The sequence below is a fragment of the Scatophagus argus genome, chromosome 14 (assembly GCF_020382885.2).
Source record: "Scatophagus argus isolate fScaArg1 chromosome 14, fScaArg1.pri, whole genome shotgun sequence".
Taxonomy (NCBI): domain Eukaryota; kingdom Metazoa; phylum Chordata; class Actinopteri; family Scatophagidae; genus Scatophagus; species Scatophagus argus.
In genome coordinates, this window is record NC_058506.1 from 9810371 (window position 1) to 9836836 (window position 26466).

A 26466-nucleotide genomic window follows, 5' to 3' on the forward strand; every position below is an offset into this window, starting at 1 on the left:
CTGAAAAAAAAAGCTTGTTCGAGAGGGATTTTGAGAATCAGCACTACAGGGGGCCCACATTCACAGACCCATTCCATTGTTGTCCACTGCTGTTCATCTAGCCGGCCATGCAGCTGACTAACAGCCATATCTCATCCATCTATCATCACAATCAGTCTGCATCTCATCAAAAGGGCTTTACAGTGTGCCAGTGGCCAAACACATTTTACTAAGGTATAATCTGCTGAAGCAAGAATTATCAACAAACTGACTATATACGGGCAATCCATCACAGCAACACTCTGCACTGTCTTACAAATAAGCACGCATCTCGTAAAGCTGCAAGGAATAAATCAACAAATTTCAAAAAGACACATTTTAAACTAGTACAATTTCTTTTTCAAGTAATATGTGCAGTCTAAGCAACCAGAATCAACATTAAGAACAAGACTCAAGTTTCACAGAAGGCAGCACAAGCTCCTATTACGGATAGATTATCTGAATGCAGATATTCTCTTCAAGTTTATGGACTACAAGCATTAAATGCATTTGTATAGCTCCTCAGAAGCTCTCAGTTTTGTGTGTGTTGCAGTTTGTCCAATTTGGACAGTAAAGGAAGGCTACTCATGGCTAATATTTGCGGAGGAAGCCTGGGTAATCCACGAAAGAAACACAAGAACTCCACAATGACTAATAAATTATTTCACGTACACTGCATTTTGTTGCACAATGACACAGTGTTATTATGCTTGTAATTTCCCCATTTGGTGTTAAGTGATATCACAGCAGGCCTCTTGAGCCAAATTTCAGCCTCAGCTCTAAAGAGATGTCGTTCATTATTAAGCACACTGTATGTAACCTGCTTCAGCCTTACTTAATGCTGCCTGCAGACAATGCTTCATGAGCATCATTTCAACAAGGTGAACAGGAAGAGGAAACTCATCATGTCGCCCTCTGGTGGTACAATTCCAACCTTACTGGAACAAAGCCTGACTTCTCTGGGGGGGAATTTGGCAGAAATTCAACAAATTTATTTAATAAAAGAATCATTCATTGTTTATCTTTAGAGTAACCAAATAGATATACTTTGCATCTACTGGAAGTTAAAGTCTACAGAGACATACACTGGAATCTACTTCAGAATGGATGTAACAGACAAAAGATACTTAACAACCCAACAAAAACTCCTGAACATTTTTTTGCTAATAACCTCCATATGAATGTTGTGACAATATTCAAGAATATCGTCATAAAATATGAGTATGACCATTGGTGGCTTTATAGAAACCTCAGGATATATCCACTTGTGCTAAGTAACAATCAAATTAATTTAGTTATTTGGCAAACTCTGCATAGGAAAAAAAAAAACTGAAAAAAATCCAAGTGACAAATGGTCATTAAAATATGTAGAAACAAAAGGAAAGTGATAAACATGGGTAAACATTAAATAATTATAACCAACTTGCAGAAATGATTACATAATGTATGCTATTTCTTTTGTAGCTGTCAACGTAAGTTATATGTCAAGTTAACTGATATCATTTTTCAATTCTAGTCTTCCATACAAACCAGTTTCTTGGTCACAGAAAACGATGGGGGAGGCATTTCAAGCATAACAGAATGACTCCCTGGCTTCCTATTCCATCGCATAGATGACTTTAAATTTATTGCATTCAGCTTACAATCAGTGTGTAAATGAGTCAATGAATATAAAATGAGTTGAAAATCTGATGTGTGTTGTATTGAGAACCATTGATATAGGATAGTAATGGCCATCCTGTAACGGACAGGTCAGATGTTTGGGTCAACAAAACAACCATAGCTTTACCAAAGCATCATTTAAAAACACTTTGCCCTTTCCTGAACAGTGATTAGGTGTTACAACGAAAAACAACATTACATGTCAACCCTTTGCATGTAAGAGGGGCTTCCCAATTAACAATAGCCAATCCTTCTGCTGCTGTGCAGTTTTGTGCATATTCCTTGCAGCTCTCTTTCTGTGACTTGTCCAATTTATTTCATCATCAAAAATTAAATCATCCATCATATAATATAACCTTGCATTACTAATAATAAATCAAGCAAATGCACAAAAACCTCACATTTCAAACAGCTCATCAACAATTATGATTTTTTTAAAAGTTCCTTTCATTATTATTATTATTATTATTATTATTATACACGCCCAGTTTTCCAAAGGGCTAACATCTCTGGGCCATGAAACACGTGGTAGCCGGCAAATGCCAGGTCTCAATATCCGCAAAATTAAAGGTCTTGCCTTTATACGCTTCAGGGGCATGTAGCAAACTTGTACTTTTAAAAACAACTTGTTCTGTTACAGGTCTTTGTTTTCAAAGATCTCTTGCTTGGAAGCCCACATTTAACACACTTTTACCTGATGAATCCCTGCTATGACTCACAGTCTAGGCCAGGCACGCAGTATAAATCTCAGTCCAATCATAACACATAACCACACAGCCCACAATGTCGAAAGCAAAAACTGCAGCTTTACATCATGCCAGCCAGCACTATATACCACATCTTGGTGAGACCCCAGTATTAACCAGGCAGGCAACAAGGCTCGGTTGGTTTAATGGCAGATGCTGAATCAAAAGATCCACAGGCTGGCTGTACAGAACACGCAGATAAAATGTGGCTGCGTTTGACATCGATTCAAACAAAGGCAAGAAGACAGACATACAGAGTGATGGTTCTCAATAACTAACGTTAAGGCGTTGCAGTCAGATACACTTCTGAACCAGGGAGCTAACACACCAGATTTAACCTTATGTATGGGTTTATTACAACCAGCATCTGTTTTGGAGTTTCAAAAATGGCATTAGCGGCGATACAATAACCTCATCTGTTTGGACAGCTAATAGCAGTGGCAAGCTAACAGCAGTCACCTGAATAACACTGAGTGCGCTCTCTCATTAGCTTTGTTATTTGTGGTTCACAGTTAGCCTGCCTGGGGTAGAGAATAAAAAGACAAAAAAAAAAGCCCTTACCTCTTATTTTGTCTTCAGCTACAGTGGCTGTCGATATTATTACTATCGCGTCACTATGTGCGATATTTCACCAGACATGAACGATATCTTCTGCTACGGACGCGTGCGACTACGCTAATTCGAATTTTAACGGTTAAAAAAAATCCCAGGTGACACAGATAACGTCTTTCTGTTAAATCCGCATCCTCGACAAAGATCTTTCCCTCCGCGCTGCTACCGGTGCAGCGCGTTACGAAACAAACCAGGCTTTTTTACGTATATGTATGTCTAGCTTTCACGCAAAACGGCAAGCGGAGAAGAAGGGGGGAAAAATTAGGCGACGAGACGGGAGCCCGTTTTGTGGCAGGTATGAGACGGATATCCGCAGCAGCTTCTTCCCCCCCCGCGGCCGAGCATCCGAAGGGCCGTCCGTACCTCACTCACTCCCGCTCCGTGTACTCCCGTTCAACAGGGAGAAGAAAGAAAAAGTGGACGTGTGCGTGGGGGTGGGTGGCGGTGGTGGAGGTGGTGGTGGGTGTGTGGGTGGGTGGGTGTGTGCTGCCGACCCTTCACAGTCACATGGGAAACAGTTTTCCAGTACTCTCAACAATAACTGCACAACAGTTGGAGAAGAAGATGCTCTGTCCGTGTATCTGGTGCTGTCCCTGGTGCTAAAACTGAAAGCCTCCACAATCACATACCGTTCAGCTTTGTATGTAAGAAAGTTCTTTGAAATGTAGTCTGGAGCTTAACGAGAGAAATTCTACGTTGCTTTGAATGCATCACCTTCAAGGCAAGCAACTCACTGATTCTCAAAGCTTCAAATTTTTCCACTATTTGGACAGAACGCTGTCAAATTTTTCATTAGCAAAGGTAGCCTTGTTTATTCACATGCATAGTGTATATCCTACTATATTCAACCATCATACTGCAGGATTACAATAGAGTGACAGATGTATATATAAGCACTTTTTATCTAGTCAGAAATTCTTTCTAGAAACCAAAACCCCACGACCACCACAATCTTGATGTCTCTTTCTTTGAGGTCCATTCATTTTAGCATTGCTGTTAAATTATTGCTGACACGCTATGCAGCACCTGGTTGGTGTGTGACATTAAGATCTGGGTTATTTATAAAGCCCTGGAAAGAACCTTGTGCAGGAGACCAGGATAAATGTTCTCCCCTGTGCTTTTCCGCTTTTGCATGTTATAGCAATGTGAGCGGTGATTTGGTCGTTTTTACAGTTAGAACAGATCCAGACTCTAGAGAGGGACTTGTTGATGTAGGTGGCCTGCAGATAAGCACCAAGGAAGGCATCCAAACTCCAGCACCTAAATTATTTTTTGTGTCTTTGTGTTCTCTGTCTGCACTGTGTACCTCTCTCTATAGGGTGAGTATGGGTGTAGCTGAACCAACAAAGTGGTAGTGGTGAGGCTTTATGGGATTATGGGTCTCATAGGGAGGGCTGAGCAGTTTGGAAAATTGCATGCTACTCATTATAAGCAGTTAGTGGTAATGAAAAAGCTCTGTTAGTGTGGTTCCAGTATTTTGCATTTTTGATGTGAATGTGTTGAAGCATTTTGAGTGTGCAGGATCTTTTCAAGTGTAGCTACAGTATCAGTGGTTGCTAATGATTTACAACATGTTTGAGCAAATCTGTCACAGCCCAAAATGTATTGAATGCACTATAAGCACCAGACTCAGCAGACTTATTTCAGTGTGGATCGATGGACCATTGAAATAAGGTGAGGGAAGTTTTCATCAGTTTAAAGGGAGACCTCGCACATTGAACACGGTTAGTCACAGTCATGGATCAGTAAGTTTTTGTTCTAAAATACATTTTGGTTTGTCATTTTAAGCCAATCTCAGCAAGATTAATAATAAAAAAATACTGTATCAGCTTAATCACCAAAATAAAGAAAATTATGCCCTTAAATAACACTTTGAAAGATGGTCAATTATATTAAGCTGAAATTTTTTTTGGATTTTATTGACTTGTTCAATGTGTCATGTTGTGTTATATGCAATGGAATTCAAGTATATAATAAGCAAGCTTTTCTTACATGTATTCAAGACTGTGTGTGCCATGAAAATCCTAATAATTCTAATGAAACCCTGTTGTTGCAAACATTCCCCAGTTCTGTTCTTGTAAATTTTGAATTAAAATCTGTAGAAAAATCACATAAGTCCTGACTCTCTAACACTCGATCTCTGTCATTCACTGACATGACTTGTTACTTACTTTATCTAATAGTTTTTTCACTGGCAGCTTCTAAATAATGACTACACAGAAAGCCCCTTATGTCTGTTATTATACAAAATACCTTACTGGAACAACTCAGGTGGATTTACAATTCACTTCTCAAAGGGTTAGACACACACTCTGTCCAGAAGCTGTAGTGTTTAACATTAAAAGAAAGCCCTGGTGAATCGAAAATTACTCATTTGTGCTGTTCAAGTGTGTGTCAGCACTGATAACACACACACACACACACACACACATACACACATAACCTGTTTACGCCCCCGGCCTCAGTCCCCACCCCTGCACACATACCCACACCACAGCAGAGAGCTCATCCACAATCCACCATGACAAAGGGAAAGAGCTGAGCGCAGGATATAAGGCTGCCACTGGCTGCCAGAGTGTGTCCAGTACAGTGCTTTCTGCAGATTGCAGCAGTTTGAGCTAAACCCTCCCTTCTGTCTGCTCACTATAGTCAGGACCTGGGTGGGTGGGGTCATCATAAGTGCATGCAATAATCAGGGTGGAGCTGGGGGCTCGTGTCCGGCAAAGTTGGTGTGACTGTGTAGCTTCACAGTTGGGTAGACTTGATCTCTATTCCTTTATTCCCCCAGGACAATGTGTGACTGACATTCCCAATCTTAAAGCTGAATCACATGACTCCCATCCCGGGTAATGAGTGGGGGGGTCTCTGGGCTGACCCTGAACACACACACACACACACACACACACACACACACACACACACACACACAAGCAAGAAGAAGTATACTGACAGAAGTATACAACAGATTCTAAACAGTCACTGAAACACAGTAGTACTGCAGTTCCTCCTCTTTAGCGTTTAAAGTTACAGTATCATAGTAAAGATTACTGTACATTTACTTATAACCACTGGGTAGATTACTTTAGATTTAAACTCTGAGAATATAATTCATCCTTGCATGCCATGCTATTTTAGCAGATTCTTCCTCCCTATAAGGCCATCTTGCTGGATTTGTATCCTTATTGGCAACACCTCTGATTCTCTGATAGCAAGTCTTATTCCAAATTTGGCCAGGCATGGAACACAGATAAACCTCTCTTCTCATTTGTCTCAAAGAAAAGCTGTATTTCAAACTGTTTGTGACACACATACATATCATACAATCGTATGTATGATTGTGTTACCATGCATTACCACTTATAACTGCCTTTTTCTTCAGCATTCGCTGTGTGCGGAATATCTATACATTTCAGAAATCAACTACTGTTCATCCAGGAATCCACAGAAAATAGTGGAAACAGGCAAGCAAGATGTTGGGAAGCTGAAAGGAGAAAAATCCGAAAATTCTCCCCCATCTCTGAACGTAACAGCTCCTGTCTTTTCTTTCTACACTTTATCTTAATCAGTCATTCCAATTACAGATGTTGATGACTAAACTGATCTGAAGTGGCAGATTGGCTTACGTAAAGACGCAGTAATTTTTCTGACAGTAGACTCAAAGTCTCAGAGGGAGAGAGAGACTAATGTCTCTCTCTCTCTCTCTCTCTCTCTCTCTGGGTCTGTGTTCACCCTGTGACAGATTTGAAATATGAAAGTCAGTACGAAACATCATCATTATCTTGCTATGATATGTCACATCCATCCCCCAACTTCCAGAGACAGCTGAAGCTGTATTTAACCAACAAAGAAGAAAGTTTGGTGGCTGCAGTCTACAGCCACAGTACCAATGGGTTACAGTTCGGTCAGTGTGACCTACTAAAAGATATTTATATCCCACCCAACACTTTTCTGAGCCATCTCCCAGGGACAACTATGCTATTTCTGTAGTGCTTCTCGTTCATCCTCTATCTCGCTCGTCCCTTTTCTTATCTTTCTTTCTCCCTAAACTAGTTGCTGGAGGTCACCCTGCTGTTCCAGTTTAAAATTATATAATAATTCGACAGAATGGAACCAGGACAGTGAGGAGCTGTGGTGCCACTGTGGTGCAACGTGACTCACTGAGCTCACAGGACGAGGCGCATCTGTTGAGGGAGACAGGCAGCTTTGCGAGTGATTCCACCCGCATCTCGGTGTGCAGCTCGGCAGGCTTCACGTGCAGCTATCTTTTCTGAATCACGTGATAAGAGTATGGTTTCATTCACATGTTGCTTGAGAGCATAATAAGAAGAGCACACAACAGCCGTAAGAGCCAGAGCAAGAAACGTTGTGAAAACTGTTACACCTATTTTGTTGATAATAGACGCAAAGAAAAATATGATCATTTTAACTGTAATGTCCATAGTATTATTGAAGCTCATAAACTGAGTCTTCTATGTTAAAAAACTGACAGAACAACACAGTGTGGTGATAATGTTGAATGGGAACTGTGTATGTATTATAGAATACTGTTCTGTGAACATATAGATATGTCTGTACATGTCTGGAAATAATTTAACAGGCAGACATGTGAAAATTATTGTCCACAAGCAATTTTCACTTTACAAAAAGGAGCTTCAGCTGTGTATATTCAGTCTGTAAAAGCAGATTAATCCCCAAAGGACCTTGTTTTTTATTGATGAATAACACATCTACAGTATGTTTCCTCCACAGCCTTCAAGTATAGAAAAATGAACACAATTAATGCATTTACTGTAGTGCAGGACAGGTGTAATACATGTCTTCCAAAGATTTATCTGACTCTGAAATAAAACCCCTTCCATTTGTCCACCAGAGCTGATTACACCGCCGTGCAGACTTGACGATGCTGGAGGCCCAGTTAAATTGATTCAAAGCATATTCGGTGGTCCACACATGTATCAGCAGCTCCCTCCAGTGGAAGATCATGAGGATTATTTTTCTCTTCTTTTTTTTTTTTTTATTTTTGATTTGCAAAATCAAAGGTGAGTTCAGGAAAGAATAAATGAAATAGATCACAAATGAAATGGATTAAATAGGTTTGTGTGTACCTGATGTGTGTTCTCTAATATCTCCACGTGAACAGCACCAGCTTTTAAGCTTTGCTGACTTATGAATGATGCTTGCACATTAATGTCTAAATGGAAGTACTTGAAATAGTGAATATTCTCCACACAATTTTCAATCAAATAAAAACTGAGTACTGTCACCATACTATTTTAAGCTATGAGCTGTACAACATCTTCTGAGATCACTGTGGACACCAGTAATCTTGTTTTCACTCAGAAGGTTGGTGTAACATATGAAAAGTACCTCAATTAATTAATCAGATAGGTGTGATGTTAGTAAAAACTACACAGTCGTCCAAGACTGAGTGAAAAACAAAGAATTTCTCTCTGACCACATAAAAATAGGTGCTATAAAAAAAAAATTCTGATCAATGAACAAATCCTGGCTCGGGGAGACACAGATAAATGTCTCAGTGGTGCTGTGATTCATGTGCTGCCTCTACAGACGTATAGCCTCATCTGTTTTCTGCCTGTTTGCTCCTGGTGGCTATTTTTTGCGACTGTCTGACACTGCAGCTTGCTGTGTGACGCCCTGCACGTCTTATGAACAGCAGCTTCATTTACTGATCAAAGTTCAAAATTGATCCAGTTAAATGTTTTCATAAGTGATGGCCTTAGAAGTCGCTTAAGTCATGCAAGGACAATAATATTACAGTGATTTTGGGCGAATAGACCTTCTTTGCTGCAGATATATTGAACTGTCAAACAGATGTGTACATACAGTAATAACATTAATTGCTGCTTTTGCATTGCATTCATGTCTGGAATTGAGCCACAATCAGTTAGTCACCCATTAGTCATTTTTTCGCAATGACATGTGCTGTGAAACACTGCTGTGGAAGAACAAAAGCTGGCTAATTTGTCAAAACAAAGTGGTGTAAAACCAAACAAATTTAAGTGGAGTGCTTTCTAATTATGACTCATGAGTGAAAGCCTAATTAAATTCGAGTTTTAATATATTAAATGTAAGTATATGTAAAACAAAGTCTGGTGGTCTGATTTATATATTCCATGATGTGTATTTTCGATTTTTAAAAATGTTTACTATCTCCGATCTGTCAGCAACTTATCCATCAAACTGCAGCTTTTACAGTGTTGTTCCAGACAATTCCAAGCCATGCAGGACCAGTGCCACGGCGTGCGACCATAGAGAAGGTGTCCCAATCAAGTGGTCACTTATCTTCATTACTGCCCTCACGTTACCCTCTTTAACAGAAGGCTTTCTGATGAGATCTGACCCAGAATGCTTGCTCACAGGTGGACATTTAGTCAATTCATAACTGTACCTTATAAGACCGATTTTATGATTCTAAGATCTGAAATCGTTTGAGTTTGATAATCGAAGCAAACTGTTTGAGAAGCCATACTTATTCTGAATGAGCAACGATGAGTCAGTATTCATGCTATATCCTAATATACATAGCATCTTTAAAATGGAGTGTTTAGTCAGGTCCTTTGTCAGTTTTTTGCTTTCCACTGTTTTGGCAGGAGTGTTGTGGGTGTCTATGTGTGCCTGTGGAGTGGAGGTAGCCACTGTTTACCGGCTTTTCAGCCATTTTCACTTCATCCGTATAGCATAGAACACAAACAATAATTTAGAATAACCAACCTACAAAATAATTTCAGAAAACAGGAGATAGATAGACAAGCTGAAAACATATTCAGCCAACACATTTAATTCAAACCTGCATTTTCCTCTAAAGCAGCCTAAAGACAAAACTGTATGAAATCAGGTTCATATCTATGAATTTATCTATGAAGTTTAACAATTAACACATGACCCGCTCTGTGCAGGGCTACACCACCACAAACTACCTCTGTGCTTGTGTTAAACACTGTAATCTGACCAACATGACGTGCACACACAGTGTGGACACTCACCAGTCTGCACTGACGAACAGCAACTTGTGTTTACTGGAGTTTCTTGTAGGAGTCACAGTAACTCAAAGAAGCCACAAGATGGTGCTGTTCTTCAGATAGCTGAGGTCATCTTGTGGGCTTTATGGTCTACTTTCCCATAGTCACCACCACATCAACATTTTTCCCAGACATGACCAGTACATACTAACATACTCCTTTTATTTTGTTTTGTATTATTATGTCTCATCTCTTGATGTCAGACTTCACTTTTGCCTTAAATCCTCTGTCAATGTCGGTGGACTTGAGAAAGTAAAAAAAGATGTTTAACTACAACTTACTTATTTACATTTATGTACTTGAAAAGAACATCCCAAAATCATTAATATACATTTTTCCTCTTACCTGCAGTGCTGTTTATCCATCACGATTTTGGTGTGAGTCGCTGAGTGGAAAAATTTGTTGTTAGGAAACAACACAATTTCTTCTCATTTAAATACTTGAAACATTTCAGTTCAGGGTGATAACTTAATCCTAAAATTAAAAAAAATGCTTCTCTTTGCTGTAAAATATCTGATTTAAAATAAATAATAAAAACCAAACAAATAAATCAAACTGCACTGTAGAATGTTCATAGCGTAGAACAAGCAAAAACTCACTGACAGTATGCGTCCCACAAAAACAACAACAAAATTCTCACACAAAAATCGGGTTAACAGCAAAATTTTGTTAAATGATGTCAATTTATGAATGTTACAGACTTGTACAATGAAGCATAAGTTCATAAGGAAACCTAATGCGAGACTCGTGGAGACCCTGCTATGTGCTCAGTTTATTTGCTTTCTGGGTGTGCCTGAAAGACAGCCCTGAATCCCCCACAGTGCAGTCCTTAAACTGACCTTATGTCAACCCTGTCTCATCAGTTTTCTGTTTGCATTAGATGTTTGCTGATGTGTCAATAAAACACAAAACACCCAAACACAAGAAAAAACAAATGCAGGACTGTTTGACATCCTCTTTTTTAATTAAAGTCTTCTTATTTCAACAGCATCTTTGGTTTTCTAAATACTTGCAGCAATCATGACAATAGATGTCAAACTTTTTTGGTTTTCTGGAAACAAGCTAAACTTGGCAAATATTCCCGCTATATTCATCGCTAAGTGCATGACCTTTTCTTCTAGCTTACAGTCCACTTAGGTGCACATGTCAAATTATACAAAAACTTCAGGTCTCTCATACTTTACATTAACAAATAAACAGGGGTAGAACATGGACCAATCTTACACAAACTGCTGATCCATCAAACAATCTGTACAGTAACACAAAATCAACAATGTGCGGTTACAAAAAGAAGGCAAAATCATGTCAGATCATGTCAATTTAGAATTAATTGTGAAAGAATGTGGACTTAAATGGGAATGTAAAGGGGAATACTGTAACATGTAAAATATTGAATGGACTGAAGTAGATGATGGAAAATACCAGATTGATACACATTTTCTGAATAAAATAAGAGGTGGTTTGACAATCAGAGCTTCAAATTAAGAATAAAAGATCAATGCAACAGGGAGGTCAATGAAAAAAAAAACACAAATTGCACAAGTAAAATTGAACAAAAAACAGTTAAAAAAAACAATAATTACATAAATGTTTAACAAACAAACAAACTTAATCCTTGTCTTTGCTGATTATTTCTTGAAATGTGAAACGGGACGTGAAAGAGGAGCTGATGATATGATTTGGCTCCTGCTGAGAACTCATACGAACACACAGTCCCCTGTTGGTACTGTGAGACAGAAGTGTACGGCATGTGCACGGTGCTTGTGTGTGTTGCGTACTGTCGATAGGGATAAACAGTGTGACACACAGAGGTTACCGACTTCGACTGCGACGGACACATATGTTTGGCCTGCGTGTGGCCATAAAGCCATGTTTGCAGAGGCACTTGTACGAGCCAGCAGTGTTCACGCAGCGAGCGTTCTTGCATGGACTGACGCGTTCTGCACACTCATCAATATCTGAAAAAAATAAAGACAAGCACTTATTAACAAGTGTAAGCTGTAAAAATACAAAAAACACAAACAGCACTCAGCAGTTGTAAATACCAAGCTGTGCCACATATTAGTCTGTGGGACTGACATGGGTAATATTGGACAATGTGTCTCCACTTCCTCCCACTGTGCAAACACAAAGCTAAAATATCTCGGATACCATGATTGCCATCTTGTGCTGGTGACATCATTTGGAGCCAGAGTCTGTGCTGTAGTGACTGGACAGTGGAACCGTGGTATTGAGTTCCTGCTCATACAGCCACCTGACTCAATAGAAAACTTCACCCTTTTTCACCTTCATTTTATAGCATCAAATAACTAAGATAAGAACTGCCCAAATTGACAGAAACCATCTTTGGGGGGAAAAAGTAATGGACAAGTGCTTTGAGTCTTGAGTCTTGGCTCATGTCCCGTGTGTTAATATGGAGGAGGAGGCATTCATGAATTATACTGCAGCCAGGCACCAGGGGGCGATCAAGATGATTTGACTTTTGGGCAGGTCTCTTTTCATCCATCTTTATTTTACAGTCATGTGCATATATGTATATTGGCTACTGTATATTCCTTGAAATGCAAAAAGAAACCTAATAAATATATATGTATAACAGTACAGACCTATACAGCGGGTGCGAGAGTGGTCCAGCCTAAAGCCTGTGTTACATTCACACATGGTGCCCAGGTAGGAGCGAACGCAGCGGCCATTTGCACAGCTGCATTCATCTGAATCCTCCTCTGAACTGTCGCCTTTTACAGACAAAAAGACAGGGGAGAGGAGAAAATGTGAGCCATAAAGAGATTAAACAATAAGGGACACTTAGGGGCAAATAAAAAAACTGTGTTTACCTGGGTTGTAGTTGGCAAAAGCTGCCAGGAAATCCTGCTCCCCATCAGACTCAGTCTCCAGGTGCATCTCACACAGACGACTGAACATTTCTGAACACAAGGAATCCATCTTTTTAAGTCAAAAGAAAGAAAAAGCCACACTCGGCAGTCGAGTTGAGAGGCCCATCGGGTCTACAGTTTGCTCACCTGAGTTTCGGGCTGGACAGGTGTTGCACTCGGGCCCCCAGCCGCGACCGTAGTGACAGCAGCACTCTGAGTAGGTCACCACCATGCCGTTCCTGGGCTGGCTACAGATCAAGCCCTCATCAACCTGCAGGAAACACACGTCCTTGTGGGCTGCAGTGCGATCTGGGTAAGAAACACAATTAAAGGTAAGATGTAAAAATTCATTAGACTTAAAGGTTCTTTCCATTCATTTCCACTACAATGCAGTCCGTTTAGTACAGGAAGCCACATTCAGCCAGTCCTGAGCTCTATGATTAATGTCAGTCTTTGTATATAAAACGGTGATATGCAAGTATATGGTAGATGTCCACATACAAAAGTGAATTTGTAACTTTAAGGACAAATGTTGTTTGAGGAGTATTCAGAACATGACTGACTGGATATTTAGCACAATCAGTTCAAACTGTTTGCGAAGCCCACAGTCTGCTTATAGATGATAAAGGTTGGTCATACGTTAGAATAGATTAGTAAACAGTATGAAAGCCCTGAAAAGCTACCTAGAAATGAGTGTATTTATAATGAATTCCATTTATTATCTGTACACATGTATTATGGTTGGGGTCTAACCAGAGTCTAACCAGGCTACTATCAGTCAAAGAGCAGAAAATACACCACCCCATAATGCAGTTGGTACCCTTCTAGCCTACAGTAATCATACTCAGTTACCAAATCTACAAACAAGAACCAATTCTACCTAAATCACTGCCATGTCAAAGTTAACTTAAAATACATGGAGCATATTTGTGTTATTCTGTATATTCACCAGAGGTGACAGGTTTAGTGTCTAAAATTCCCATAGCATCTCTGTTTCTAGTCTCAAGTAAATTGCTGTGATTACATGAAGCATAAGGTGATAATGAGGTGCCCGATCTAAACTCAAAGGCTCAACTCAACAAGTATTTTTGCAAAGCAATTCTGGTCATAACTATCAAAATGAAATTTCCTTATTACCAGTCCTTCCTGCACTGTGCTTACAAGGCTGCAGAGTTGTTTGGATGACATAAAAGAACAATGATGGTTGCATGTGTTGCATTAATATGATATGGATGACATACTGTCAGTTTACTCTCACTGGGCAAGCAGCTTACTGTTACAGCTCAATTACTTGCAGATGATTATGTTTAATGTAATGATAGAGTACAGTGTACAATGCGTCGCACTGAAACAGTCCTGTGGAGTTAGATATTAAAGCAGTCACATTCACGACATTCATTACTCAGAAAAAATGGCAAAACCTTTGAAGACTGAGTCTATCTTTTCTCTACCAGAACAAATCAGTTTCATCATCTACAATAACACAGGCAAAAGAGACACAAATGGTTTCCTGAAAAACAGACCTGCAGAAAAAATGCAATAAAAGTAATAAAACTTTTCCTCACACTGAACACACTCTTATATTGCTTTGCATGCATAAATGAATGCATTCGATATGTAATTTCAATAACTACACAGAGTGGTATCTCTCCAGGAAGGGAAATTGTCTCTCTAAAGTGAGCCAGTGCAGGCCAGATGGGACACAAATTGGGAGGAATTACAAGGAGCAGTATGAGTGGCAGACGTAAGCCAAAACTCATTTTGATTGGTCATGCTCGGGTGAGATGACGCTGATTTTACCCACCGTCATAGACGCACTGTTTCAGCGCTGCACTGAAGGTGAGGGGAGGGTCGCAAAAACAGTGAAAGGAGCCGGGCGTGTTCTCACACCTCCCATTCTTACAGTACGAGGGGTCCTGGCACTCATTCACATCTGCAAAGGGCACCACAGACACTGGTTACAGTATGAACAGCTGCTTGGGGCCAGCTCTTAGTCTGTAGGCGGGGGACACAATAATAAAAAATACTAAAATAAAATTTAGTACAATAATCCTGCAATTAAATATGCCGTACAATGTTCAGTTTTTCCTGAGACTGGGTGCTAATTGCTGAGGCTGCAGTGTGCAACATTTTGCATTGCACTGCATTACTTAGTCAGCCTCAATCTCAACAAAAACTGAACATCTTAAGCCTCAGATGCAGTGTTCATTGCAGGCATATTGTAGTGGATAACAATGTACAGTGGATACTGTTATTGTGTCCGCCCCCTGTATGTCCCATTTGCTTTCTGTTTACGTTTGTGTTGCATGCAAGATTCTGCTTATGACAAAATGAGCTTCGGTCATGCATAATACTGCAGCTGGTCTCTAGTAAACACCCGGCCACATTGTGATATGTGCAAACAAGGCTGCAAGTTAAAACAGGAAGCTTGGCTCCAGCAACACTTCAACTGAGGAGTTTTTTCTTTTTTTTAATCTGCCAAGGAGGTTGCAGAAGATGAAACAAGCAAGAAGGCCAGTGTGTACTGTGATGAGGGTGTAGAAAGTTTTGTTTCTTGTTTTTTTTTTTTTCTTGAATCTGGAATAAGAGCAAATGAGGTGTCACTAACACAAAACCTGAAGAATGGGGGCCTAGAACGCATTCAGAAGACATGTTCAAAATAAAGATCTGTAAAATATAGATTTGCAACCCTTCTTGTCCCGCTGTCCTAAATCCGAGTCATGAACTGGACTCACATTCATTCTTGTTATCCAATTTGAAACAATGATTGATAAGACTGAAAAATAACTGTGGGTTATGCTCACATTTTTATTTTTACACAGTTGTTTTAAGCTCATCCTTGTCTATGCACCCATCCATTCTCTGGTCATTTATTTATGTCATGGGATTATTCTGAACCAACAGGTCAGATGAGAAATTTTAGACAGCTTTTCTGTTCTTGAAATCTTATTTTGGTTGCTTGTATCCACAATTGAGTCGCAACCCAAAGCGTGTGACCATATATGAGGCCTAAAATGAAGATTTATCAGTGGATTTTACTTCTGTCCTTTTTTAGATTATTGCAGCCCATGTCCCCTCCCAGAGATCAATGACAAAATCACAAGTAAGGTCCCAAGTTAACCACCCCCCTTGGGGACAAGGCAGCCCTTCTCCACTACCTGGGGTGCATAATAGTCTCTTTTGTTGGAGGGAACCACAGTCTAAAGACTTGGACACAATGATTTTTATCCCAAAATTGCCACATTCAGCTGTAAATTTTTATAGTAAACACTGATGGCCACATACTGAGAGAACAGCATCCTCCTTACAGCAATCGCATCACACTGTCACCAAAGCAGAAGTTGGCCCAGGTGTGTGTTTGATCTAATAGCAAGCATGCACAAAAAAAAAAACAAAACAACAAACTTCCATCCAACACTTGAGTATTGCAATATTATTATTGTGGGTTGATTCTCAAAAACATTGAGTCAATTTTTTAAATACCTTAGCTTTACTTTAGTTCTACTTTTATTTTATCTGGTTTCTTCTTCTTCTTATTATTATTATTATCATTCTTCTTCTATATTATTATTATTGCCAGTATGGGCAAATTTTAGGTTCTTTGCTCAAATTGCGCAGACATTAGTGCAAAGATGGTATTCCAGGGACTGTGATGCACACTAATGCAGATCAAAGTGTTTGAGCTGCATAAAAAGTCTGCTTTTTTTAAATTAGATTTTATGCATATTGTGGTATATTATTTATACTACGACAGTTTTGCTAAAATTCTACATGTCTTATCACCAGATTCTTGCCAGTACACAGCCCTACTGACATCATGGTCCCAGCATGGCCATCCGAAATTCGTCCTTTGCTATTCAATCCTCGCTGCATTCGCGTCTGCAAGTGCGGCTGCTGTAGGCTTCCTTTGGCAGGGAATTTCACTGCATGTCCCCAACCTTTGGCCGTGCGACCAGCAGGCTCAACGACTGCGTCATCCCAGTCTGTCTGGTTTCTGATGTAGCTCAGTGTCAGGTGGTGATCACTTCAGATCCTCCTCGTCAATACAAACAGAACAGTGGCTTCTGGTTTTGTGAAAAACTACAACAACTACTTCTTTTTTCCAGCCTTGCCGGCAAACATCACAGTATTTTTTTTTTTGATTGATGCACTGGTTGTTGACACAGTAATTACAGTGAATAATGATTATAAAGTTATCAATTTTATTATAAGTTATATTAGATTATAATATATGTAAGCCTTAATAGAGCAGGAGATATTTGGGACATTTTTTAACGCCACTGTTTCATTTCAGTACTTATTTATGTTTACTATAGCTGAAACAAATACGAGGACTGAGCTGCACAAACAATCCAGTCTACAGTCTAAATGCGTAATTAGTGTTGTCCCTCTGTTATCCTTCTCAAGTCTCAACAGCAAACTCAAAGTCATATCACAAAAACCTTCTTCAGTCACTTAAAATCTGATGAAAACATTAAACCTAAACATTATAGAAACTGATTCATCATGCTCACATAATTTAGGAAATTTTTTAACTGTGATTACAAAACATTATGGACATAATGTGGGACCAGCCCGCTTGATATGATGAAGTTAATGGCTTCCAGCTCAGGTTATCAATACCTACAAAGCCTCTTCTTACCTCTGTTTAGTTCCATAACACCTACAAAAAGGTTAGTAAAGTCCTTCACCTTCTTTGTTCAGCTTGGCACGGAATTCGCTTGTGTACTGCCTCCCACAAACGCAGACAGCTTTTTTCAGAATAAACTGCTGTTGCCCACCACTGCCTTGTTGCTCTTCATAACCCTCCTACTGCAGAGTGTCTGCACTCACCAGCCTGCTCCTCAGGAGTCACACAGCTGTTACGGTCGGTGGCCAGGGTCCAGGGCGGAGGGCAGATGCAGTAGTACGACCCTGGAGTGTCCACACAGCGGCCATTCTTACAGTTGGCTGGGTTCTCACATTCATTCACATCTGTGGCACAAAAAGGTTTGCCTGGGCTCAAAATATATTCCACCGGCTGTTAGCTGAAAGCTGTGTAACTGTCACAGACCCTGGGAGAAGATATTATTCTACTCACCTTCTATTGTTGCCATCACACACTTCTTCTTATTGGAATCTGGAGTCCAGGGGTGGTTACAGTTGCAGAAAAAGGACCCTTTGGTGTTGATGCATTGACCATTTGTACACAGGGACTCATCGTGGCATTCATTGACATCTAAAAGAGAGGATGTAACCATAAGGAACAACATGAATCTTTGGAGAAGCATCCGCAAAACTGCTGTAACTGCTAACTGTAAACAGGGCACCATTTTGTGGCATGCATCGAAGCATTTACCAATGCACTCGAGAAGGTTGCTGTCATAGTAGAAGCCCTGTTGACAGTAGCACTCGTAGCCCGGCAGCGTGTTCTCACAGCGACCCTTCTTGCAGATTTCATCGGCAAACAAAGAACACTCGTCAATGTCTGCAGAAAAGGAAGGGAAAAAAGTCTTCTTAACAGGCACAGGGGGGAGGAAAATAAACCTCATGGTCTCATGGGTGACTGCAACTGTTAGGAACCGACCATTTATTTGGACAAGGATAAGTATAAAAGTATTTAACTCTTGCTACTATAATATCTACCTTGGTAAGCAGGTAGGCTATACAGGGGTCCATCATTGAAGTAGAGGCCTAGTCCATTTGGACACAGGGAATGGAACTCAGCTGGGTGGAGGAGAGCAGGTAGACTTTAGTAAATAGTACGTAATATGTATAGCAGATACAGTATATCAATATATTGATGCTAACACAAAGTATTTACAAATACAGTTTCAAAGTGTTCCTCGCAGCATATAGTATTATCTCGTGAACTTTCTAACATTAAAATGAACTACAATCATTATTGTCCAAATCTTTGTTAGTAACAGATCCAACACACTGAGCTACAAACCCACCAATAATGGCTGCACATGTACATGCAGCCCTGTATGACTTGACTGAACTGTTTTGTGCTCTAATTGTACCTGACTGGGACACGGGACAGGGGTAGATCTCGCAGTGATCGCCCCATCCAACTCCAATGGAGCAGCAGCACTCCTGCATGGTGACGTTGGTGGCCAGGACGCTGTCGCAGAACACAGTGTCATCGAGGTTCAGGTAGCACTCCTTCTTCTCATCCGTCAGCACTCGAACCGCTGCAGGAGCAAACATGGTACATGTTAGGGATAAAGGTTGACCAATGGTAGGTTTTCAAAGGCTGCTATATTAATGGCTTTCATACTTCTTATAACAAGAGCTGAGAACCGATTAATAGACTGAGCCCACACAGGCCCCTGAAAAAATTTGACACTGTCAGACATGAACAATTTTTGAAACCGAATAAATGTTGGCCTGAACATCTCAGTCAAAGTAATCCATAAGTAAATATGGAACTTATTCATCTAACCGATGGGAACTATTATTATTTTTTGAGTGGTTATTTTCCTTTAAAGTCAGTAAGTCCAGTTGAGAAGATGACTGGTGGAGGCTGTGCAGCCATTAACAACTATCTGCATTGAAGCCAAGTTTTGTCGGATGCTGATTTATAATAATAATAATAATAATAATAATAATAATAATAATAATAATAATAATAATAAATAACAAACATAATATGGTCTTCCTCTAGTTAGGAAACAGAGGTTTGCAGATACAATGACTGGCTTGCTAGGTTGGCCTTTCTTTTCATTTTAATGCTTTAAAATTTGCTTCACATAGAATATAGGATTTGTTGGCTTTTACGCCTTTCAAACCAAACAATTATGGCTGGTTTCAGTTTGAACTGAAATGTTTTGGGTTTGGGACAGGCAAGGATCAAATGTTCAGGCCCGGTTAAAGCTCTGGGATAAATGTGGGTCGACAGTAAAGCAGAAGGAATCAGAGAAGGCTTACCCTCACAGCTGTGTTTGTCCTCTGAGAGGACATAGCCGTGATTGCAGACACACAAATACGAGCCCGGTCTGTTCTCACAAGAGCCGTAGGGCTGGCAGAGACTTCTGTCTGCCGCACATTCGTCTATGTCTGAAAGGGAAGTCACACATGCCGCTCTGAGTGCGAGTATTTGTTTCAGTCCAAACACCATCTGAGTTGCAAACAAATAGATTTTGTTCGTTTTTGAACGCCTTCATTTTGTCTAGAATAAAGGATAAATATTGGAAAATATAGTCTGAATAACATGTACATTGCGTTTTACTTAAATTCTCACAATGAAATGTCTTTTAGAGATGTGTAAATTACACATCTGGTGATGATGCAAAATAATGGTGTCTAAAATAGTTTCTAAAATAACAATAAACTCTTCACTAAAAGATAAAAGTTGAAGATGATGAAACATTAAAGATACTGTGAACAAGGCAAACTTAAAGGTAGCTTCAATCTACAGTTTATCCTTAACACTAATACCACAAAGTATGTCAGAGATCATCCAGCTTTCTCATAAATTCTGACCTTAAGGATTGAAGACACTGACCTTGGCATCTCCGGCCTCCGACCAACGTGTAGCCCTTCTTGCACTCACAATAGTACGAGCCCATACTGTTGATACAGATGCCCCTCTGACAGTTTGATATCCTCTCACACTCATTGATATCTGAAGGGAAGGAAACAAAAATGTAAATGTGAAGCACGTGGTGAGCAGAGCCAAACTTCACTAATGAACTAGTCAAAGCCAAACGGAACCCAGTCACACTTTATTTAGACTACTGAGTTTCAGATGGTAAGTATTTGCATATTAGCTCCATGTGAATGCCATTAAAATTCACGATTTGTTGAATAAATCATGCCTTCACAGTGGCTGCCTTCCTGTGTGCGCTGGTATCCTGGGTAACACTGGCACTGGAAGGAGCCTTCTGTATTGATGCATCGGCCATAAGCACACAGCCTGACGTCCTCACACTCATCAATGTCTGTTTGGAAAAAGGTAAAACATGCAATATGTGTAGCTCTGCAACACACCACATCTTGAATGACTGACTCTCTCGCTGCATTGTTCTCTTCAGCCCCACACAGCCATTAAATCATTCAGCCGCTTTAATAACAAACTTAGTCTGAGTGACGCCATGTAATGATTAGCTTAGCATTACTTACCACTGCAGCCTTTGCTGTCTGCAGATGGGAGGAAGCCCTCGTTGCACAAGCAGCGGTAAGTACCGGGGAGGTTCTCACAGCGCCCGTTCGGACAGATGCCAGGCTTCTGACACTCATTGATGTCTGACGAAATGTGCAGGAGGGATTTAAAGAAGGTAAATTACGGCGATGCACTGACATGTTTGTGGATTTTTTTTTTTTTCTTCAACTGCACATGATCCACTTGCTTTGAATGGTTGGTTTTAACAAGAGCTGTTGTCATAATTGGAGTCCAGATTCATAATATTTAAAATGACACTATAATTTCCACTTCATTTTCTATAAGTTGGCTGACTCCGGTACTAATGTCGTTTAACCTCAATATGTCATAGTTCCACAAGGGGGATCTACATATTATTGTAGTGTAACTGTGATATGTGGTGCAGGTACAGTGACCTCAATCTGCTTTAATAACTGCTTTGTTACTCCAAATAAATCCATTTATTCCCATGTGTCTGTGACCACTAAAGACATGGAAGACAAATAAGTCAAATGTGGAAATGTGAGAATATGTCATGTAATAATATCTGGAAGTGACTTTTTTTTTAACATCTTCAGCTTTTCACAGTAGCGGAATAGTGACTGAATGGCCTTGTTTTGCACCAATAGGTATATCAGACTATTCTTTGGGTTATTTATCTTTTGAGTCATTGTCAGTGAATTACTGCTCATTGTGATCAGTGCTGTCAATTTTTCACAGACGAAAATCACGTTACGCATTTGCACGTTATCAGTGAGATTACACAGTTTTTTAGCATGAGAATAATGCCCTTTGTTTGGCAGTACCCCCTAAAACAAACAGCCAGAAAGGGAGATAAACAGGAGGGTTGGGTCTCACCATAGCAGGTGCCGGCGCGAGCCTCGTGACCAGGCAAGCAAGGGACGCACTCATAGGAGCCTGGCGTGTTCTCACACTGCTCATTGGGACATGCGTTGGGATTCAAACACTCATCTATGTCTGTAATAAGTGAGCAAAAGTTTCACATGTTTGGATTTACTACAGCTATTCACAAACACGTGCAAGACAAAAGTGTATTGTAGTGACACACACATAATAAGTGTTTTGTCAGTGGGAAGCCTGAGCACTAAAATCCATAATGTCATAACAATCAGTGTCTTTGTACCTTCACAGGCTGGAGGACGGTGTGACTTGCTCCTATAACCGCTGTGACATTCACAGTTATAAGAACCGGGCAGGTTCACACACTGGCCTCCAACACCACAGATGTCTTGCTTGGAGCACTCATTCACATCTGGTCAACAAAAAGAACAGGACCAATGCTGGATCTGATAACTTACAGAAAAAACATTTGAGCATGGAACAAACCCAACCTGACTCACCAATGCACTTGAGTCTCCCATGCTGCACCATGTGTTTATAGCCCTGACGACAGAGGCATTTGTAACCTCCCTCTATGTTGAGGCAAAGGCCTCTGCCGTGGCCACACGGTTCTGACTCACATTCATTATTTTCTGGACAACAAGAGAGAAGAGTCAGAAAAGTACACTGACAACACATAATGAAAATAGTGCTGAATGTTACGGACAACAGAGGGTCATAAAGTTCAGAGGACACAGTGCTCCGATTCCAGGAATTGGTTATCATCACCTGTCTTAGCATTTTTCCTTGAGTGCTAGAGTCTGTGTCCCAGGTATCAGATCAGCTAACTGAACAGATAACCTTAAAAATCCTTTTATTTCACTCAAACAAAAAAAATGTTTGTGTTTGCACCGCAAAATTACAAATTAGATAAATGTTATTGATTAAAAAAAACATCCGTTAAGAGTCCTTTTTCCATCCTTTTCCTTTTCACATCACTTCTGCCTGTGAAATGAAGAGCTTGCTTGAAACAAATGACAAAACAAATTCCTGGAACCAGAGTGATTTGTGTTTGCCAGGGGACACCCATGTCATGTTAAAATTTCTTGCAGCTCTTCATCATCGGTTCATCTCTGCACCTCCTCTGGCTACCAACTAAGACTGTCTCTTACCCTCACAGATGTTCCTCTGCGGGTTGAGATGGTAGCCAGGGTGACAGTGACAGATGTGGCCGTTCAGGCTGTTCACACACTCCCCGTGACCACAAATGTTCCTGCTTAGCTTGCATTCATCTATCTCTGCTGCAAGAAGGGAATACAGAGAGGATATATATAGAGACATATATATATATAGACATATATATATATATACACATATATATAGAGAGATAGATAGATAGATGTTTGTATATATATATATTACTGTTATCTAATATATACAAAGCTGATAACACCAATGCCATACCTAAATTTCCTTGTCTTTGGCCATGTTCACACTATTAAAATTAATAAAAATGCCACAGAATTTTTCACATCAAAGCCAGTGGGAAAGAGAAATTGCATTAGATTATTGGATTCCTTAAGGAGTACTCTGTGAACACAGCCATAGAAGTAGATGGAAGCGCTTGTTTCCAGCACCTCTAAATAAAGACTGCTGTGTGAGTCTGGTCAGTGTGTATCATTGATATCATTGATATCATTTTTTTTTCTTTCTTATGGAAATTGCAAGTGTGCGTCGCATAACCTGCTTTTAAATACCAGCACAAACTGCAGTTATGGCAACATTTTCTTCCATAAAACACAAAGAGTGTGAACATAGCCTTAGGGTTGGTTCATGCTTCATGGCTGAATGCACAAAACACGCAAAGTGCCCAAAACTGTCAGTCAGCCACCAGAGGAGCCATGCATCTGACTGGATTTAGCTCAGTGTTAAACTGGACTGGATCGCCTGAGTGTTCAATTAACTCTTTTGCATGCAGTCGTAAATTATGTTTATTACATGGAGTAAGTCAACATGTCATTTGCGACGGCCGGACTCAAAGCTCACCACAATATCTACTCTCACTGGGGAATGTGGAGAGCTGTGTTTTCCAGTTTTGACATGCATGAAACATAAACCAGCATTTACAGACGTAACTCTGTATAAGCTTAATGCAGAGGAGATGTCCGAGACAGTCTGAGAGAACTCACGCAAGACTTTTGTCTGTGTTTCAAAGGGGTCGTTGCCTGGGGTCAATCGGATGATTGTCGGAGGGGTGGGCTTAACAACTGCAGATCCAACAGAAGAGAGATGAAGTGGACAGACTTTAGGAGGAAATATGACATGTTGAACTTTAGACGTGATACATTTTTGCCTGTGCCACACATGGGCAACACTTCTCTACACTGGCCTATCAGACGTGTGACTGTAGATGTGAGTTTACCAGGCACACGAGGACCGCTGGTGCTGGTGGGAGCCTGCTGGGCAGCAGTCGTCGTCTCTGGAGGCCTCTCCTGATTGGACGAGATAATCAGGTCTCACAACGGTAAAAATAAGAAGCTATTATTACTGTGTTGAAAACATAAATAATGTCTCACCGGCCGCTTTATCTCTGAAAAGAAAAGAAATAAGGGGGGTATTAAAACAGAGAATTCACACCATCCATACAAAGAACCCACGAGTGGAAATGTTAGGAATGATGTGAACTGTTCCAGGACTCACCATCCTTGTCAGTATTGCGGAAAAAGATGCCGGGAGTCAAGGCCACTGTCTCTCTTATATTTTGAAGAAAGTAGCCTTTCCCAGCAGGGCAGATCTTAACGAAGGACGCTGAAAGAGAAAGATATGACTTTACTGTTACTTTATTTCACTTTTTTAAAATCTCATGTCTCCCTAAATACATCCAAAAAGTTCAGTCTCTGAAGTTATTCCACCTTTTTGCTGAATCTCTGTTTTCATATTTGCAAGCAGCACAGATCACAAATGTAAACTGTCTAAAAAACACATACGGAGACGATGGGCAAACTTCGACAGAGATATTAAGTTTTGAGCGCACTGGAGCTGGGACACGATTTTTCATTTACTGATCCCCAGTGCACATTTACTATTAATCCAATACAATAAGCAGAAACCTCACATGTAATGAGTAACAAGTCAATCCTGTCCAATCTTAAATCTATACATTTCTAGTTTCCACGCTGCACAGTGTCATGAATTTAGAAGAGTGAGAAACACTAACATGAGCTGTGTAATGAGCTGTAATAGAGCTGCGGTAGAACAGAAAATCTACCTAAATGTACACACTCGCAAAGGAAATTGTGATTATTTAAAATATGCTGGCAACCTGTAGTGAAACTAGGTTTGTATATACAGACAGAAAGAGATGCAATCATGCCCACATAACGTCCAACTGCTCCTCTTCGACTCACCTGTCCCCACCTGAGGACACCTTTCACAGTTGCGTCCCCAGGCTTTGCCCACCGTGCAGCAGCACACGTCCTGGGTGAGGTGGGTAGGCAGTGGATGCGTGCAGCCCCTGGACTCGGACACCAGCAGGAAGCACTGAGCATGCTCAGCTGGAGCCTCTGACTCTGACAGAGGAGACAATGTGGTTTTGTTTGGGAAACAAATGAAAGAGTTTGGTCTAGACCTGCTCTAATTGGAAAGTGTCATCACACAACTTTTGTTGTGATTTGGCGCTATATGAATAAATTTAAGTGAACTGAATGAGAATTCTATTTTGAAATGAAAATGTAACATCACTTAAGTGGATAATCAGTGGAGAGCAGGGAAGAGAGCAAACCCAGATACTCACCAACACATCTATTTCTGTCCAACACAAAACCGGCCTTGCAGGAGCATTTGAAGCTGCCCAGTGTGTTCAGACAGTCGCCGTTCAGACAGACACCCTGCATGGAGCACTCGTTGATATCTTCAGGGTCCAGAGGTAAAAATGATATATATTATTTTGAAATACTGTAAAGGATGATGTCAAGTGATATTAAAGCTTTATCTCATGGGAAGTGTAGTGCATAAAAACTGAAAATGACAGAAAAAACTCCAAATTGAGCTCTTGGCCTCCTTATAGGCCACATCCTGCCTGTGCTACCTTGACAGTGTGTGCTGTTGAATCTTTTATAGCCTTGTGGACAGGTAGAGCCGTACTCTTCCACAATGGTCTGCTTGACTGATGCATCTGAGGGAAGAGACACATGGTTGAACTAATGTTGCTGGAACGTGAAGTTCTGCAGGCGTACATGCTGGTGATACAAAAGTCCCATCAAATAATCTACTTAGAAAATAGTTGAAAAAAGTCTGAACACTAAATATAGCAATAGAATTTAAACTCCTGTAAATATTTACGTCAACACCAACTTCTACAGTATCCGGAAATGGTAAAAATGTAACAAATTAAAGAAACTTTTCGGAGATTGGGGATAGACAATTTTAAATAATATTCACCAAAAATTAAGAGTCCAGAAAAAAAAAATCCCCCCTGTGGCTTTCATCAAGAAAAATCAAAAGAAAAAAAAATACAATTTGTCACAAACTTCAGCTTCTCAAATCTATTC

At 40.2% G+C, this 26466-nt stretch overlaps 2 protein-coding genes across 6 annotated transcripts in view; both read right to left on the reverse strand.

Annotated features, from left to right (window-relative positions):
• Nucleotides 1-3446, reverse strand: part of LOC124070706 (spectrin beta chain, non-erythrocytic 1) — a 48374-nt gene extending 44928 nt beyond the window's left edge. For 2 of the 3 annotated variants that reach the window (XM_046410856.1, XM_046410857.1), the window contains exon 1: nucleotides 2988-3445. The gene's annotated coding sequence lies outside the window, so the exon portion shown is untranslated. Of the gene's footprint in view, nucleotides 1-2987 lie in introns of all 3 variants that reach the window. The other variant, XM_046410859.1, reaches the window with a different exon arrangement.
• Nucleotides 3447-11018: 7572 nt separating this feature from the next.
• The window catches only part of ltbp3 (latent transforming growth factor beta binding protein 3), a 31676-nt gene continuing 16228 nt past the window's right edge, over nucleotides 11019-26466 (reverse strand). Inside the window, exons 5-29 of one of the 3 annotated variants that reach the window (XM_046410145.1) lie at nucleotides 26004-26090; nucleotides 25710-25826; nucleotides 25324-25485; nucleotides 24617-24724; nucleotides 24493-24506; nucleotides 24339-24408; nucleotides 24106-24183; nucleotides 23089-23217; nucleotides 22438-22569; nucleotides 22221-22349; nucleotides 21935-22054; nucleotides 21058-21180; nucleotides 20754-20876; nucleotides 20441-20560; nucleotides 19864-19992; nucleotides 18957-19127; nucleotides 18577-18657; nucleotides 18290-18418; nucleotides 18032-18169; nucleotides 17785-17925; nucleotides 14756-14884; nucleotides 13099-13260; nucleotides 12913-13002; nucleotides 12685-12813; nucleotides 11019-12036 (exon numbers count right to left, since the gene is read on the reverse strand). In XM_046410145.1, the coding sequence (XP_046266101.1) occupies nucleotides 11891-12036; nucleotides 12685-12813; nucleotides 12913-13002; nucleotides 13099-13260; nucleotides 14756-14884; nucleotides 17785-17925; nucleotides 18032-18169; nucleotides 18290-18418; nucleotides 18577-18657; nucleotides 18957-19127; nucleotides 19864-19992; nucleotides 20441-20560; nucleotides 20754-20876; nucleotides 21058-21180; nucleotides 21935-22054; nucleotides 22221-22349; nucleotides 22438-22569; nucleotides 23089-23217; nucleotides 24106-24183; nucleotides 24339-24408; nucleotides 24493-24506; nucleotides 24617-24724; nucleotides 25324-25485; nucleotides 25710-25826; nucleotides 26004-26090 (2957 nt within the window). In that variant the 3' untranslated portion in view covers nucleotides 11019-11890. The remainder of the gene's footprint in view (nucleotides 12037-12684; nucleotides 12814-12912; nucleotides 13003-13098; nucleotides 13261-14755; nucleotides 14885-17784; nucleotides 17926-18031; nucleotides 18170-18289; nucleotides 18419-18576; nucleotides 18658-18956; nucleotides 19128-19863; nucleotides 19993-20440; nucleotides 20561-20753; nucleotides 20877-21057; nucleotides 21181-21934; nucleotides 22055-22220; nucleotides 22350-22437; nucleotides 22570-23088; nucleotides 23218-24105; nucleotides 24184-24338; nucleotides 24409-24492; nucleotides 24507-24616; nucleotides 24725-25323; nucleotides 25486-25709; nucleotides 25827-26003; nucleotides 26091-26466) is intronic. The other 2 variants (XM_046410147.1, XM_046410146.1) reach the window with 2 other exon arrangements.